This window comes from Panicum virgatum, chromosome 8K (assembly GCF_016808335.1).
Source record: "Panicum virgatum strain AP13 chromosome 8K, P.virgatum_v5, whole genome shotgun sequence".
NCBI classification, from domain to species: Eukaryota; Viridiplantae; Streptophyta; class Magnoliopsida; order Poales; family Poaceae; genus Panicum; species Panicum virgatum.
Window position 1 is genome coordinate 48,118,903 of NC_053143.1, and position 13,147 is coordinate 48,132,049.

General features: G+C 41.0%; 1 protein-coding gene across 1 annotated transcript; it reads left to right on the forward strand.

The window, feature by feature from the left end:
* Positions 1 to 9,210: 9,210 nt before the first annotated feature.
* Positions 9,211 to 10,272, forward strand: LOC120645857 (BTB/POZ and MATH domain-containing protein 1-like). Its single transcript, XM_039922583.1, has one exon. It carries the CDS (start codon positions 9,211 to 9,213, stop codon positions 10,246 to 10,248), a length of 1,038 nt encoding a protein of 345 aa, XP_039778517.1. The 3' UTR covers positions 10,249 to 10,272.
* Positions 10,273 to 13,147: the final 2,875 nt, after the last annotated feature.

A 13,147-nucleotide genomic window follows, 5' to 3' on the forward strand; every position in this document is an offset into this window, starting at 1 on the left:
TCTGCGGACACATGCTCTCTCAGACGCCTCTCCATGGGCTAAATGAGAGCAATTCAACGCAGAGGTTTCTCCTCTAGGGTCCCTAGCGTAAAGACATCGCCCCGTATGAACGAGCTCAAAGGAAAGCAGCAAAATCATAGGAAAGCTTAATCCATTTCCACAGAGCAAACTTACATACAGCTTTCCCTTTCGGGAAGCCCCAAGCACTTACACAAACTAACTTGGTCTTCTAGCTGCCATATTTCATACGATGCCAACAATTCTCGATATTCTTTTCTTAGTTCACATTCTGTACCATAATTAGGCTTTATCAGTCTTCCCACTTCTCTTTGTATGATACTATTTTTGTCATAATATTCTCGTAGGAATATTTTTGTTATCTTATTTTGATACATCATATAATATTCAGGATCAAAATTTATATTTCCTTCTATTTCTCTTGCTTCAGTAAATATCCTCCACTTGTCATGATTTGCATTATTGGCGAATAACTCTTCATAATTCTGCCATATATCAGAAGACCAAGTATTAGGAAATTTATATGATCCTTTTGTAATATAAATATCATGGCTTGCTGGTCTTATAGGTTGTGTAAATTTTGGTGGATTAGAGCAGAATCTAATTCTATATCTTCCTTGGACACAAGCTAATTTTTTAAGCTACTTCTTTAATAGCCATTCCAAGGTTTGATTGACATATTTCTCCAAGTGTTCCATATATATCATGAGCTAAACCATGGTCTATAATAATTTGTAAAGAGATATCATTTCCAGTATTTCTTTGTATACTTCTGAAGTATTTTAAATTTATATCAGCCTTGAATATTATAAATTTATGACGATGCTTGACAATTAATTTATCATCAATATGGAGTAAAGGAAAGATATTTGCTTTGGCAATTATTCCTAGTTGCCTTTCTTTTCCTTGATATAATTTTATAAAATAATTTTGTATATCAAGAAAAGGTTTTGTATTGTCTTTCATCATATTTGCTCCATATTAGATCTATAATATCCTACGTGAAACATGATAGGACTTGCTTAGTCTTAAAACTTATTCTAGGAACTAGAAACTCTTGTGGAGTTTTGCCTAAATATTTATTCTCCTTCTTATCTTTCTCTAAACTAACTTCTTCTACTAGTTTTATTTTATTTTCTACTTTCTCATTATTTTTCTGTTCTAGACATGCCTTACAGGCTTCCTGTAAACAGAGAGTACATGTTGCTCTTTCTTCTGGGTCTGGGTAATATATGCAATGAACACATTTTATACTAGACTCACCTTCTTAATAATGCCATTTATGTTTGCTAATTACTTGATCCATCATTTCTATTTTTAGTCCAGCTAGCTCATCAATTAAATCTAATTCTTCCTCACTTGATTCATTTTCTTCATCATATTCTACTTCATCTGTCTCTATTATAGAATATATTGACTCATCGTCCATTATATCATCATCACAAACTAAGATATTCTCATTCACACTATCTATTATTAACACCTTTTCTTGTTCTTCTTGCTTACTAGAATATCTTTTCTTATCTTTATTAGGGCAAGTTTTACTTAAATGATCTGGTGAATTGCATATAAAACACCTACATGTGCTATCATAATTCTTTCTAGGACTATATCTTCGTACATTTCTTTTTATGAAGGAAAGGAGCTCTATTATCTGATCTCCTCAGAAAATATCTCTTCTTTGTTTTTACATTTCCCTTCTTGTAATTCTTTGGATATCTTTTATTTCTAGATTTATCTTCTCCATATGTCAAAGGTATTTGAACTATCTTATTGCAAAAATTATAATCTGATTGCTTCATCGACCTTTGAGCTTGTATATTCGTGCATATCTTTCTAAGCTGCTTAAAAACAAATGTTATAGCTTGACAAATATTATATTCTTTACATTCCTTTTTATATTCTTCAAATATCATGGAGTTAACGTTATTCTGGCAATTTATTAAAATATCTTTCGACAATTCCTTTATTATATCCTTGCTTACCAGTCGTAGCATTATACAAATAGTGCTAAGAGAATTCTCTTATTCCTTTCCAGATTGTTAACGTTAGCTTTTCTATTTCTTTTAATCTTTCATTTTGTAATGTAGTACATCCTAATTGAGAGTCTTCTCCTATGACAATGCTTGAAATAATATTTGCAAAATTATATGGATTACTACCAGCTCTTTTTAATTCTTCATAATAATTAGGAAAGGCTTCTATCCATTGTTCCCATAAAACCTTAGCTGATTCTCCTAAAAATGTTTCTAAATATGTAAGCATATCTTCTACTCTATTTCCAATATTATGCTGATTTTGTATGTATTTTTGCACTATCAATCCTTTCCATATACTGTTTATATTCGGCTAATCTATAGGGTCATGTGCTGCTAAGTTTAATATAGCACCATCACTTCTATAATTTTGAAATTGAACTGTCTTTTCAAATTGTCTTCCTTTTGAACCCATATATTTATATTGTCCAGGTATATAGCTATATGCAGGTTCTTCCTTTTCTGTTGGCCAAGTTCCTGACATTCTAGAAGGTCTTTCTTTTTCTCCTTCAGTTTTTATTTCTGGACCTCGTCTTCTTTTAGATGAACTAGAGTCAAGGTCCATTGCTTCTATAGAATTATCTTTGTCTTGTAAAGACATATATATTTCTAAATCTTTGCTATATGACTCATTTATATCTTCATCCTTTTCCTCATAATTTTCTAATAAATACTTATTATTAATTTCCCACTGTTCATCTTCACTAATAATATCATCTTCTGTATTCTCTATCTTTACTTCATTTTCCTTTTGCAACTTTCATTCTTTATTATCTAAATTATCTTGTAGTTTCAGCTCATTTTTATTTTGTTTTATTGGTGAATAAGCATTTCTACTATTTAATTCTCTTTCCTTTTTAATTTTGTTAAGCCTATAAATTTCTCGTCTAAAGTAAATTTCCTTTTCTCTTATAGCAGACCATTCACATAGCATAGGAATATTATATTCATTAGGAATTTTACTTAGCTTTTGCTCATAATGTTTTATTTCATTATCAATGTCTAATTTTTCTATAAATTCACATACACTATGTCTTCTATTTTCTTCTACATTTGATTCAGAACTAGATGCTTCTAAATCATCCAAACTTTTTTCTTTATAATCTACAAACCTAATACAAGTTTGCCCCTTTCTATTTTCATAGCTTATGTATTCTTCAGGCCAAGTTAGTTTGTGTAAGTGCTTGGGGCTTCCCGAAAGGAAAAGCCGTATGTAAGTTTGCTCTGTGGAAATGGATTAAGCTTTCCTGTGAATTTCCCTACTTTCCTTTGAACTCGTTCATACGGGGCGATGTCTTTACGCTAGGGACCCTTGAGGAGAAACCTCTGCGTTGAGTTGCTCTCGTTTAGCCCACGGAGAGGCGTCTTAGAGCCTGTGTCTGCAGAGAAGTGTTCCCTTCGGGTGGAACTGCCTGGGGAGACGGTAGAGCCTGAGTCCTGTGTGCGCGTGGCCGGGGTTAGTTCGGGAGAAGACCGGGTAGGCCTGACTCTGAAGCAAGCTAGCGATGCATGCGGTGAGTACTGAGTAGGATTTACACAAGCATAAGACACTCCACCGGCTGAATTTTTTGTTTCGCCAACCTGCCAAAGATCCTGAGAATCGCACGTACACCATAACCCGCCTGCATATTAGATACTAATCGAGCACATATCCACATACGTCGCTATCATCCTATAGCCAGTAGCCTTGAATTTTTACTCCTAATATTCGCTAGTCACCCGCATAATAATCACGCACTCGTCCACCATCCACGAAGGTCGCTATCGTTGAATAGTATTGCACACCCATACTGCATCAACTTATCATAATCAAGTACCATATAATTTGCATAATCACAAGAAGTGCTCTGCATAGTGCATCGAATAGTAAGTGAATTTGGGTGCCTGAGCCACTCAGTTGAAGTGCTCGAGCGCTATTCATATTCTGAATTTGAATAGTACATGATATTTTGAATAGTGCCATGAATTTGAATAGTAATGGTTGAATTTAAATAGTGCAGTGAATAGTAACTATATATATACATATATAGCATCCCGACTGGTCTATTTAGCATCCCGGGTGTTGAATAATATTCAACACCCACGGCGAAGCACCACCAGCATTCCGGCGAGGGAAAATTACGGTGCAACAATGTGAGGGTAGTAAAATCCTTAGATTATATGCTTTCAATGCATAATTGGCCATGAAGACCTTAATTTGTCGCGGTTATTGACTGTATTAATGCACGTATGACTTTCTCGCACATCAATAAACCATTGAATTACTAGGAAAAAGGGCGCCATGCAGGGGTCGTTCAGCTACGGTCAAGTCAGTAATTTCAGAGATGCATGGAAATGGGCGGGTTGTGTTTAAAGTGCCATGTGTGGAAGTAAAAATAAGTGGTTCGTCCGTTTTATTAATAGACACCCACGGCGGAGCGCCGCCCCTCCTCTGGCGAGAGGTATTTATGGTGCTTTGTTAAGATGGGAGTAAAATATAGCATTGAGTTTGTATTTAATGTAGATTGCGCTGGGTCTGGTCAAATTCGCATGGTTTTGACGCGGGACTGGAGTATTTATTACAGTTTCAAGTTTCAATTTTTTGCATGTTTTTTGAGCATTGGTTGACCAATGAATATGGCGCCATCAGCATTTCATTACTTTTCGAATTTTAAGTAGATGTGAAGAGTGAGTATAAACTGGATTATGCGAAAGTAAAAATTTAGGTTACAGTTACGTGCGGGTCTTGGCACCCAAATTTTTTTTTGGTCTAGTCGTATGTGTCTTATGGGCTACCTTGCCCGCATAACTCTGTAGTATAAATTAGATTATATGAAAGTAAAAAGTAGTGTTTTTCTATAAACAATACTCTGCGAAAGTAAAAAAGGTACGTCTGAGTTTTGTTGGTCGTGTGGGTGCATCTGTATCTAACCTTGCCTGCAATCAGGGCCAGAAAAATCGAAAAAAAGGGGGTCAGCTGCGACGAGCAGACTTTGAGAGGAAATGAACCGAGGAAGCGTGATTATGGCACACAATCTTGCATGCACGTAAAATGAAGGGTATAAAATTATTATTTTCCCTTTCCTGTGTGATTTGAGAACCCCTTGAATGAAGCAGGAAAATGGACTCCATCGGCGGTTAATTGCTTTCTGAATACGATGTAATTGTGCTGACGGAGTATAAACTCAGAAGATGTGAAAGTAAAAAATCTAGGTTATAGGTACTCTTTTGTTGGAGACGTGTATATTATGGGCTGCCTTGCACGTATACCGCTGGAGTGTAAATTAGAGCGCACGGAAGTAAAGACTAGTGATTCGATGGTCTTAGCGCAGTGAACGGAAAAAATCATCAGTATACATCAGTATACCCAGTGTGAGCCCACGGAAGTAAAGAGTAATGACCTGGCCTTGCACGTATACCCAGGGTGATTCGATGGACTTTTACTCCTATTCATCACGGATAGTAAAAAATCATGCAGCATTCTAGTTATAATCCTTTTAATTGCCAGATTTTCATTGCCAGATGCGTGCATGATTTTTTTTTTGCATACAGTGTGTGCGTTCTCCATGGAGATTTATTGCAGTTGATGAAGAGATTCTAGGTGCAATTAAACCGTAATGAGTGAAACAGTGAATAATTTGTAAAAGTTGGTCATGGGGAAAAGGAGTAGATTGTAAAAGATGCCTGGAGTAAGTATTCATACAAAACTAGTTATACATGGAGTAATTAATCTAACTCAATTTTATTTCATTTAGTGAATGGACTATATAATTGAAGGAGAGAAGTAATTAGACTTCGGAATAAGACTTAGTTTGGAAGCAGAGTAATTTTCTATGCGAAACAAGGAGTACTTACACCTTTTTCCCTCAAATGGAGTAATTTTCGAGGAGTAATTTTAAATGTAGTAACAAGTAATATTTATACAACAAATAATTACTCCTAGATATTTCCACATACACATATGAACAAAACTTGACAAAACTTTTTCCAGGAACAAAAGAAAGCGAATAAATATCCATGCATGCATATGTCCCTGCATCCTTCTAGCTTGAAGCTTCTCGAACACAAGGTATGCAAGGTTATCTGCACGACATTAGAAACAAAAGGTCAGGCTGATATACAATTTACTTTGGCCAACAAAAAATATCAGCAATCGAGACACTAATGAAGTTATATATTACTCCAAACATATAATCGGTTGTAATCAGTAAATTGGTGTTTTCAAGACCCTAAAAAATAATGAATGCTCTAGAACGATAGTAAATAGATGTAGTGGTTGCGGTAATTTTTAACTATTACATGAGTAGATTAAATCTTCACAGCTCGTATTACCTAGAAAAGGCTAGCAATTCCTTCACGGAAAGCATTGCCTAAAAATATCCAAGAACAGCAAGGATGCCTAGGGCAGTCAATTCCAATGCGCGTGAGGGATACATGTGTGTGGGAGCAATTGTTTGTGGGCCTCCGGCCGGTGAATTAGAAACCATGGCCTGTGTGTTCATCGAATGTAGCTTTGGGTTGAATATGGCGGGGCCGGAGGAAGGGGGAGGGAGGTGGCGCCTGAACTCACACCTGGGTTACTGCCTACACGCACCATGGCTGGGTAGGTCAGGCTGCAACCTCCGCATGCTCCACCACTAGTGCTTGCCGACGCCGTCGTGATGGAGTGGCTCGTGAAAAGAACAAGAGAAGGGATGGTGGCGGTGTATGCAGAACGAAACATACGGTGATTGCCCTTTGTTTATATATCTGCACCATTGGCATTTTACGGTTCTACTAAAATATTTACGGTTGCTGTCCTAATCCATGCATTGTTACATAGCAGTTTTGACGAGTGAGGAGAGTATTAAGGTAAACAAAATTAAGATAATTAATTGCCACCAATTATAGAGCAAAATAACCATAATAAATATGGTAATTATGCCTATATTATTTGCCATTAATAAGTAGCAATCAATGGTGTGCTTTCCATGCGTTCTGAACCATTCCGGAATCTTTTATCCAAAAAACCAATCCCACCACACCACCGTAAAAGGTTGATCTTTGGATCGTAAAATTATGGTCTAGATTTTCACAGCTTTGGTTTGCATGTGTGGGTGATCACGGTATTGCTTTTAATTGCGTTGAATGCGGTATGTGTTGGTGGGGTAGTAAATATCGAATGCATATTTACTCGCCGAAGTTGTGGACGGAGCCGCCGGTGTGTTGAATAATATTCAACACACTGCAAGTAGTTATATATATATATGATGAGTTTTTTCTACACTCGTGTGTAGCTACTCTCATCACCAGTATACAATCATGTATATGTCTGCATACTCATTTATCACTTTGAGTATGTTCATATACTTATTCTAAGATACTTCAAAGGTATATACATGAAAATTTTCAAAATCAGCCCTATTTTTTAAATATACTATGATTATACCTTAGTATTAGTTTATAAAATAAGTATGTCCATATACTCAATGTATGGTCACTTACCCAATATATATATATCATCATAGATATTCTAGTATGAACACATACTCCACATACATGCTTTTCGTTGGATCAGATATGTCATATAACATGAGATACACACATGGGAGTAGCTACAAGCGAGTGTAGAAGGAATTTTCTTATATATATACCCTCTAGGGCTAAAACCATCCAACTTTTTACTGGACACTACCGGACGGCCTTCACAACTTCGCTTCGCGTCGACGCAAGCTTCGCGGTGATGCCACGTGCCCTTCGCAACCGCCATCCGCCCGCACCGGGCGTGCCCTTGTTTTAATTTGAGGCCTAAACCGGCAAACCTGCCTCCGCCTGGTTTTGAGGCCAATCCGGTCAAACCCTCTCGCACGCCACACACGACGTGACTAACTATCTGGTTTTGAGGCCAAACCGGCCAAACCACCGATGTCGACGCGTGTCCGACCTCTCACAAAGCCTCCTTCGAGTCGTTCAGGGACCGCCTACTTGACTCGCCATTGTCCTCGACGACTTGATCGACGCCATCTTAGCGTGGCCTATCTGGCCATGTGTAGTATATCAAGATGGCAATGGGTACATACCCGACGGGTAGTAGCCACCCATACTTGTACCCACCAGGACAAAATTTTACCCGTCGGGTTACCCGCACCTGCACACGGGTATAAAAATACTTCCATACCCGTACATGGCAGGTAATTCGTACCCGACGGGTAAGCCGCACCCGAAAACATACTTGACAATCACATATAAATATGAGACATTCACATGAAAAATAAGTCATTCCAAGCTTCATTGATCTACCATGAATTAAAGAGAGACGCTTACAAGTTCAAAAATACAATTAATAGATAAGACATCAAAAGGAAGCACATGTACTTCAACCAATTCTTGCATCCTTTGATTCCCCGTGAGGGGGCCTTGAGGCCAGCTCACAAACGAGCGGCGACGGGAGCTGGAGGTTCCTGTCCAGCCGCAGTCGGCCATGAGGGCGAGGCCGCGAGGCGCTGCCGCGCTGCGTGCCTGCGTGTGTGATGCGGGCGGCGGCTGGGAGCCTAGGGCGCGCGCTCTGCTGCTGGAGGGAGGAGGCGCGGCCACGGAAGAAGTAACGCGCTGCCGTGAGGGGCGAGGGAGGTTCGACCGCGCGAGGCCGCGACCGCGAGGCTGTTTGCGGCGGCCGGCGGCTGGGACTGGAAGGGGAGAGTGGGGATTAGGAAGAGGGTTCAGAGGTTCAACAATATATATACTAGGAGCATTTGGGCCAAATTCATAGGCTATATGGACTCAAATGAGTTAGGTTTTTAGGATGGTTTGTTTTTGTCTGCGGGTATGGGTAGTACACATCAGTACCCATACCAGTCATACCCGATGGGTATAGAATTTTGCCCAATAACATATCGACGGATAGAAAAATTGTTCCATACAGAATAAAACCCGTTGGGTACTCGGTTTCGGTGCTCATTACCATCTTGAGTAGTATAGTCTCCTCCGAACTTGTCTTCCCCACGGTCTCCTCCTCTGATTAGCGCGCGGATCGCCGCCGCGCAGTCTCCTCGTGGGCACGACCGTTCCGTTCCCCTCCGAAGCTTTCCCCATCTGTTCCGTCGTCTCGCCTACAAATCCTCCTTCTTCACCCTGCTCTAATTTGCTGCGTCGTCCACAAGACCACCCAAGCTCCTAGCCGGGAGGCGGCGGCGAGGTGATGAAGAGTGCGTCGGCCATTGTGGCGGAGGCCGTGACCGGGTCACACGTGCTCAACATCGAGGGGTACTCCCGGACCAAGGGACTCGGCGGTGGCGAGTTCATCCAATCCAGCACATTCGATGTGGGAGGCCATCGGTGGTTTATCAGATACTACCCGGATGGTTACGGCTCGGATAACGCTGGCTGGATATCGTTCTATCTGCAACTCCAACATTCAGATGCTACCAGCGTGAAGGCAAGCTTAAAATTAAGTCTACTCGACGAGATGGGAGAACCAGTCCCATCGCATTGCACTAATTGGGGCGCTATAGCCACGCTCTCGACACGCCAACAATGGGGATGTAAAAGGTTCATCGAGAAGAAGACTCTAGAGGAATCAGCTTATCTGAAAGATAACTGTTTTGCAATCAGGTTCGATATCATCGTCTCCAAGGAGTTCCGAGCAGAGGACACCACACAGTTCGTCGCCGTGCCGCCGTCGGACCTGCACCAGCACCTCGGCCGTCTCCTCTCGTCCGGCGCAGAATCCGACGTCACGTTCCGGGTCGGCGGGGAGACCTTCGACGCGCACCGGCTCGTGCTCGCCGCCCGGTCCCCGGTGTTCACGGCGGAGCTCTTCGGCCCGATGAGGGAGGAGCGCACGACGGGCCGCCCCATCCAGATCGACGACATGGAGCCAGGGGTGTTCGGCGCCATGCTCCACTACATCTACACCGACTCGCTGCCGGAGGCGGCGGACACTGGCGACGCGGCAGTCATGGCGCAGCATGTGCTCGTCGCGGCGGACAGGTACGGCCTGGAGAGGCTGAAGCTCATCTGCGAGGACAAGCTCTGCAGCTACATCAGCACTGATACGGCGGCGACTACGCTGGCCCTTGCCGAGCAGCATGGCTGCAGAGGGCTCAAGAAAGCGTGCTTCAGTTTTCTCAGGTCTCCGGGCAATCTGAAGGCGATCATCGGTAGCGATGGGTTTCAGCATCTGACGAGCAGCTGCCCGTCTCTTCTCAACGAGCTGCTCGCCAACGTTGCTCCGTGAGCTCTACATATTCTCTAAGCATCCAACTAGTTCTACTAGAAAGTCTACTGTTATGGTTTGACTGTTTTCTTGATCAGTGCCATACATGTATCAGATTATCAGTTATTAGAACTTATCATATATAACTACTACTCCTCACTCTTGTTCATCCACACGCCCCAACCACGGTAAATTAGTACGCGGCCAAACCTGCCTTTCAATTTAAACTGTAAAATGATCCGACTTTCGTTCGCAAGAAATTGTTTCACTAAAACACCGATTGTTCCAAAATAATTGCTTGTTCTCCTTAAAATGGTTCCTTGTTATCCAAAATTGTTAGTTAGCTTCCTTGTGCAAAATTTTTATTTTCTGTAAAATTGTTCCGTTGGTTGAGCAATGAAATATGAGTATTATGTGGAAAAAGTACCCAAATCTACTTTTTGTATGAACAGAAAAGTACCCAATTGTTCTATGGAAGGTCGCAGTGAGAATGTGCATCTAAACTAATATATTAATCTGATATAAATGTAAATTTACCGTAGATCAGGGTGTTACATGAAGTTGTTCATTACGAAATGGGTCTTCAAGAGAAGTGAACATGCTATCATTGTCGGTCATGTGTTGAGAGCAACCACTATCAAGTACCCAATATTTTCCACCGGCTTTGTAGTTCACCTACACACATGAGAATCAATTTTGAGTTTTTGGAACCCAAGCGAGTTTTGGGCCTTGCACATGTGTGACAAGTGCTTTGGGGACCCAAAGTTGCTTGGGGAGCTTCTTCTTTGCTTCCTTTGTGATTTTGCCAATGAATTTGGCCTTCACCTTGCCCTTTACCTTACTCAAAAGAAAATGGTTATTTTGATGCATAGATGAGTAATTCTTAGGTAAAGTAGGGAAATGACGTGATGGCAAGGGACACTACCTAGTGTGGTGCCCGGTGACTTGGCAATGTTGGCAATATGATCAAACTTCTTTTATGAAGCTAGTCTTGATCTCCGGAGATGGAGTAGTGCCTTGATTTGGCTCCGGAAATGAACCAAGACCTCTCTTGCCATAGTCACGAGCATTGTTGAAGAGAATTTCCTTGTGGATGTATTCTCCTCGTGATAGCTTCTCCACACTAGTCTTGAGGTTTGCTACTTGATCCATCAATTCGTTTTCCCTAGAAGGTGTAAGCTTGGGCAAAACACTAGTAGCATCTTCATTAATGAGTAGGTCATCACATGAAGTAGAAGCATTGACCTTTTCAACATTTTCATTGATAGAGTTCTCAAGACTCGGGTCAATTGCTTCATAGGCAAATTCAAGTTCTTGATATTCGTGAGCCAACACCCTATGCTCTTGTTTAAGCTTTTTGTGGCTCTCTTCAACTTGCTTAGCAAGTACAAGTGATTCATTGTGCTTTTTGAGCAAATCATTATACTTGCCAAGCAAATCGGAGTGGTCAAGCTCTAACTTGGCATGAGTGCTCTCAAGAAGCTTGACTTTGCCCTTTTCCCTCTTGATAACGGATGTATACTCATTAATGAGGTTAGTAAACTCATTAGGGTCAAGCTCATCATCACTATCATCTTCACTCTCACATACCTTAGAGTTACCTTTGCCCAGGAGGCACATGGGAGGTGGAGGTAGCGATGGTTCTCCATTGGTGAGAGCGATATTGACGATGTCTTCTTCATCACTTGAATCTTCACTTGATGAGACATCGGTCACCCATTCTTGTTTCTCCACCAAGAAACTTCTCTTGGTGTGGCCTTTCTTCTTTGGGAAGAGCTTGATCTTCTTGTCATTGCTCTTTTTCTTCCCAAGTTTCTTGTTCTTGTTCTTCTTTTCATCTTCATCATCATCGCTTGAATCAGGGCGATGTTTGCTCTTGTTGTCCTTCTTTCTCTTGTCCGGCTTGGTGCAATCGGGAGAGATGTGACATTTTTCTTCACAATTGTAGCATGTTTTGTTCTTGACATCTTCCCTTGGCCGGAACATTCTTCTCTTAGGGTTAAAGTTGTAACCCTTCTTGTTGATCTTGTCACTCAAGTGGGTGAATTTTCTCATCATAAGAGCAAGTTCTCCATCATCTTCATCATCAGATGAGCTTTCATGATGATCATCCTCTTCATTGCTTGAGCTTGATTCTTGCTTGATCATCTTGAGCTTGCGGTGCTGTTGGCCTTGGTTTTGAGAGCGATTGTTTTACTTGTAGTTGGCTCTTCGTACATACCAAGGATACCCATTTCATGAGCGCGAATTTTGCAAACAAGCTCTCCCACTTCCATCGTATCAAGATTCTCCTTTTGAAGCATAGCATTGATGATGTTGTACTTGGACTTCGGAAGGAGCATGAGAATCTTGCGGTTAATGGAGCCACTGTCAATTTTAGATACTTCAAGAGCATTAATGTCCTTGACAATGACATTCAAGCGAGAATACATATCATTGCAATTTTCATGAGCTAGCATTTTAAAAGAATCATACTTAGCTCTAAACAAGTGATATTTTTGCTCACGAACTTTTTGTGGAGCCTTCATGAATTTCAATGAGCTCTTTCCAAATATCACTTGCCAAGTCCATGCCATTAATTCTAGCAAAGACTTCCTCACTAATAGCTTCGAAAATTGCATTTCTAGCCTTAGCATTCCACTTTAATTGTTCGGGAGTGGGATTTCCGGTGAACCCGGTTTTTGTCGCTAACCACACTTCGGGGGCAATCGCATCAAGATATGCGGCCATGCGAACTTTCCAATAAGAAAAGTTCTTGCCCATGAAGTGAGGCGGTGAATCACCCATCTTGGCCATAGCTCTAGGCGGTGAAGCCTAATGATCCAAATGAGCAACGAGGCTCTGATACCAATTGTAAGGATCGATGGACCAAGAGGGGGGGTGAATTGGGCCTTTTTCAAATTTCTAAGACAAAGTAAAA

Coding starts and splice junctions, on each gene's coding strand:
- LOC120645857 (XM_039922583.1), top strand. CDS start 9,211: ATGAAGAGTGCGTCGGCCATTGTGGCGGAGGCCGTGACCGGGTCACAC.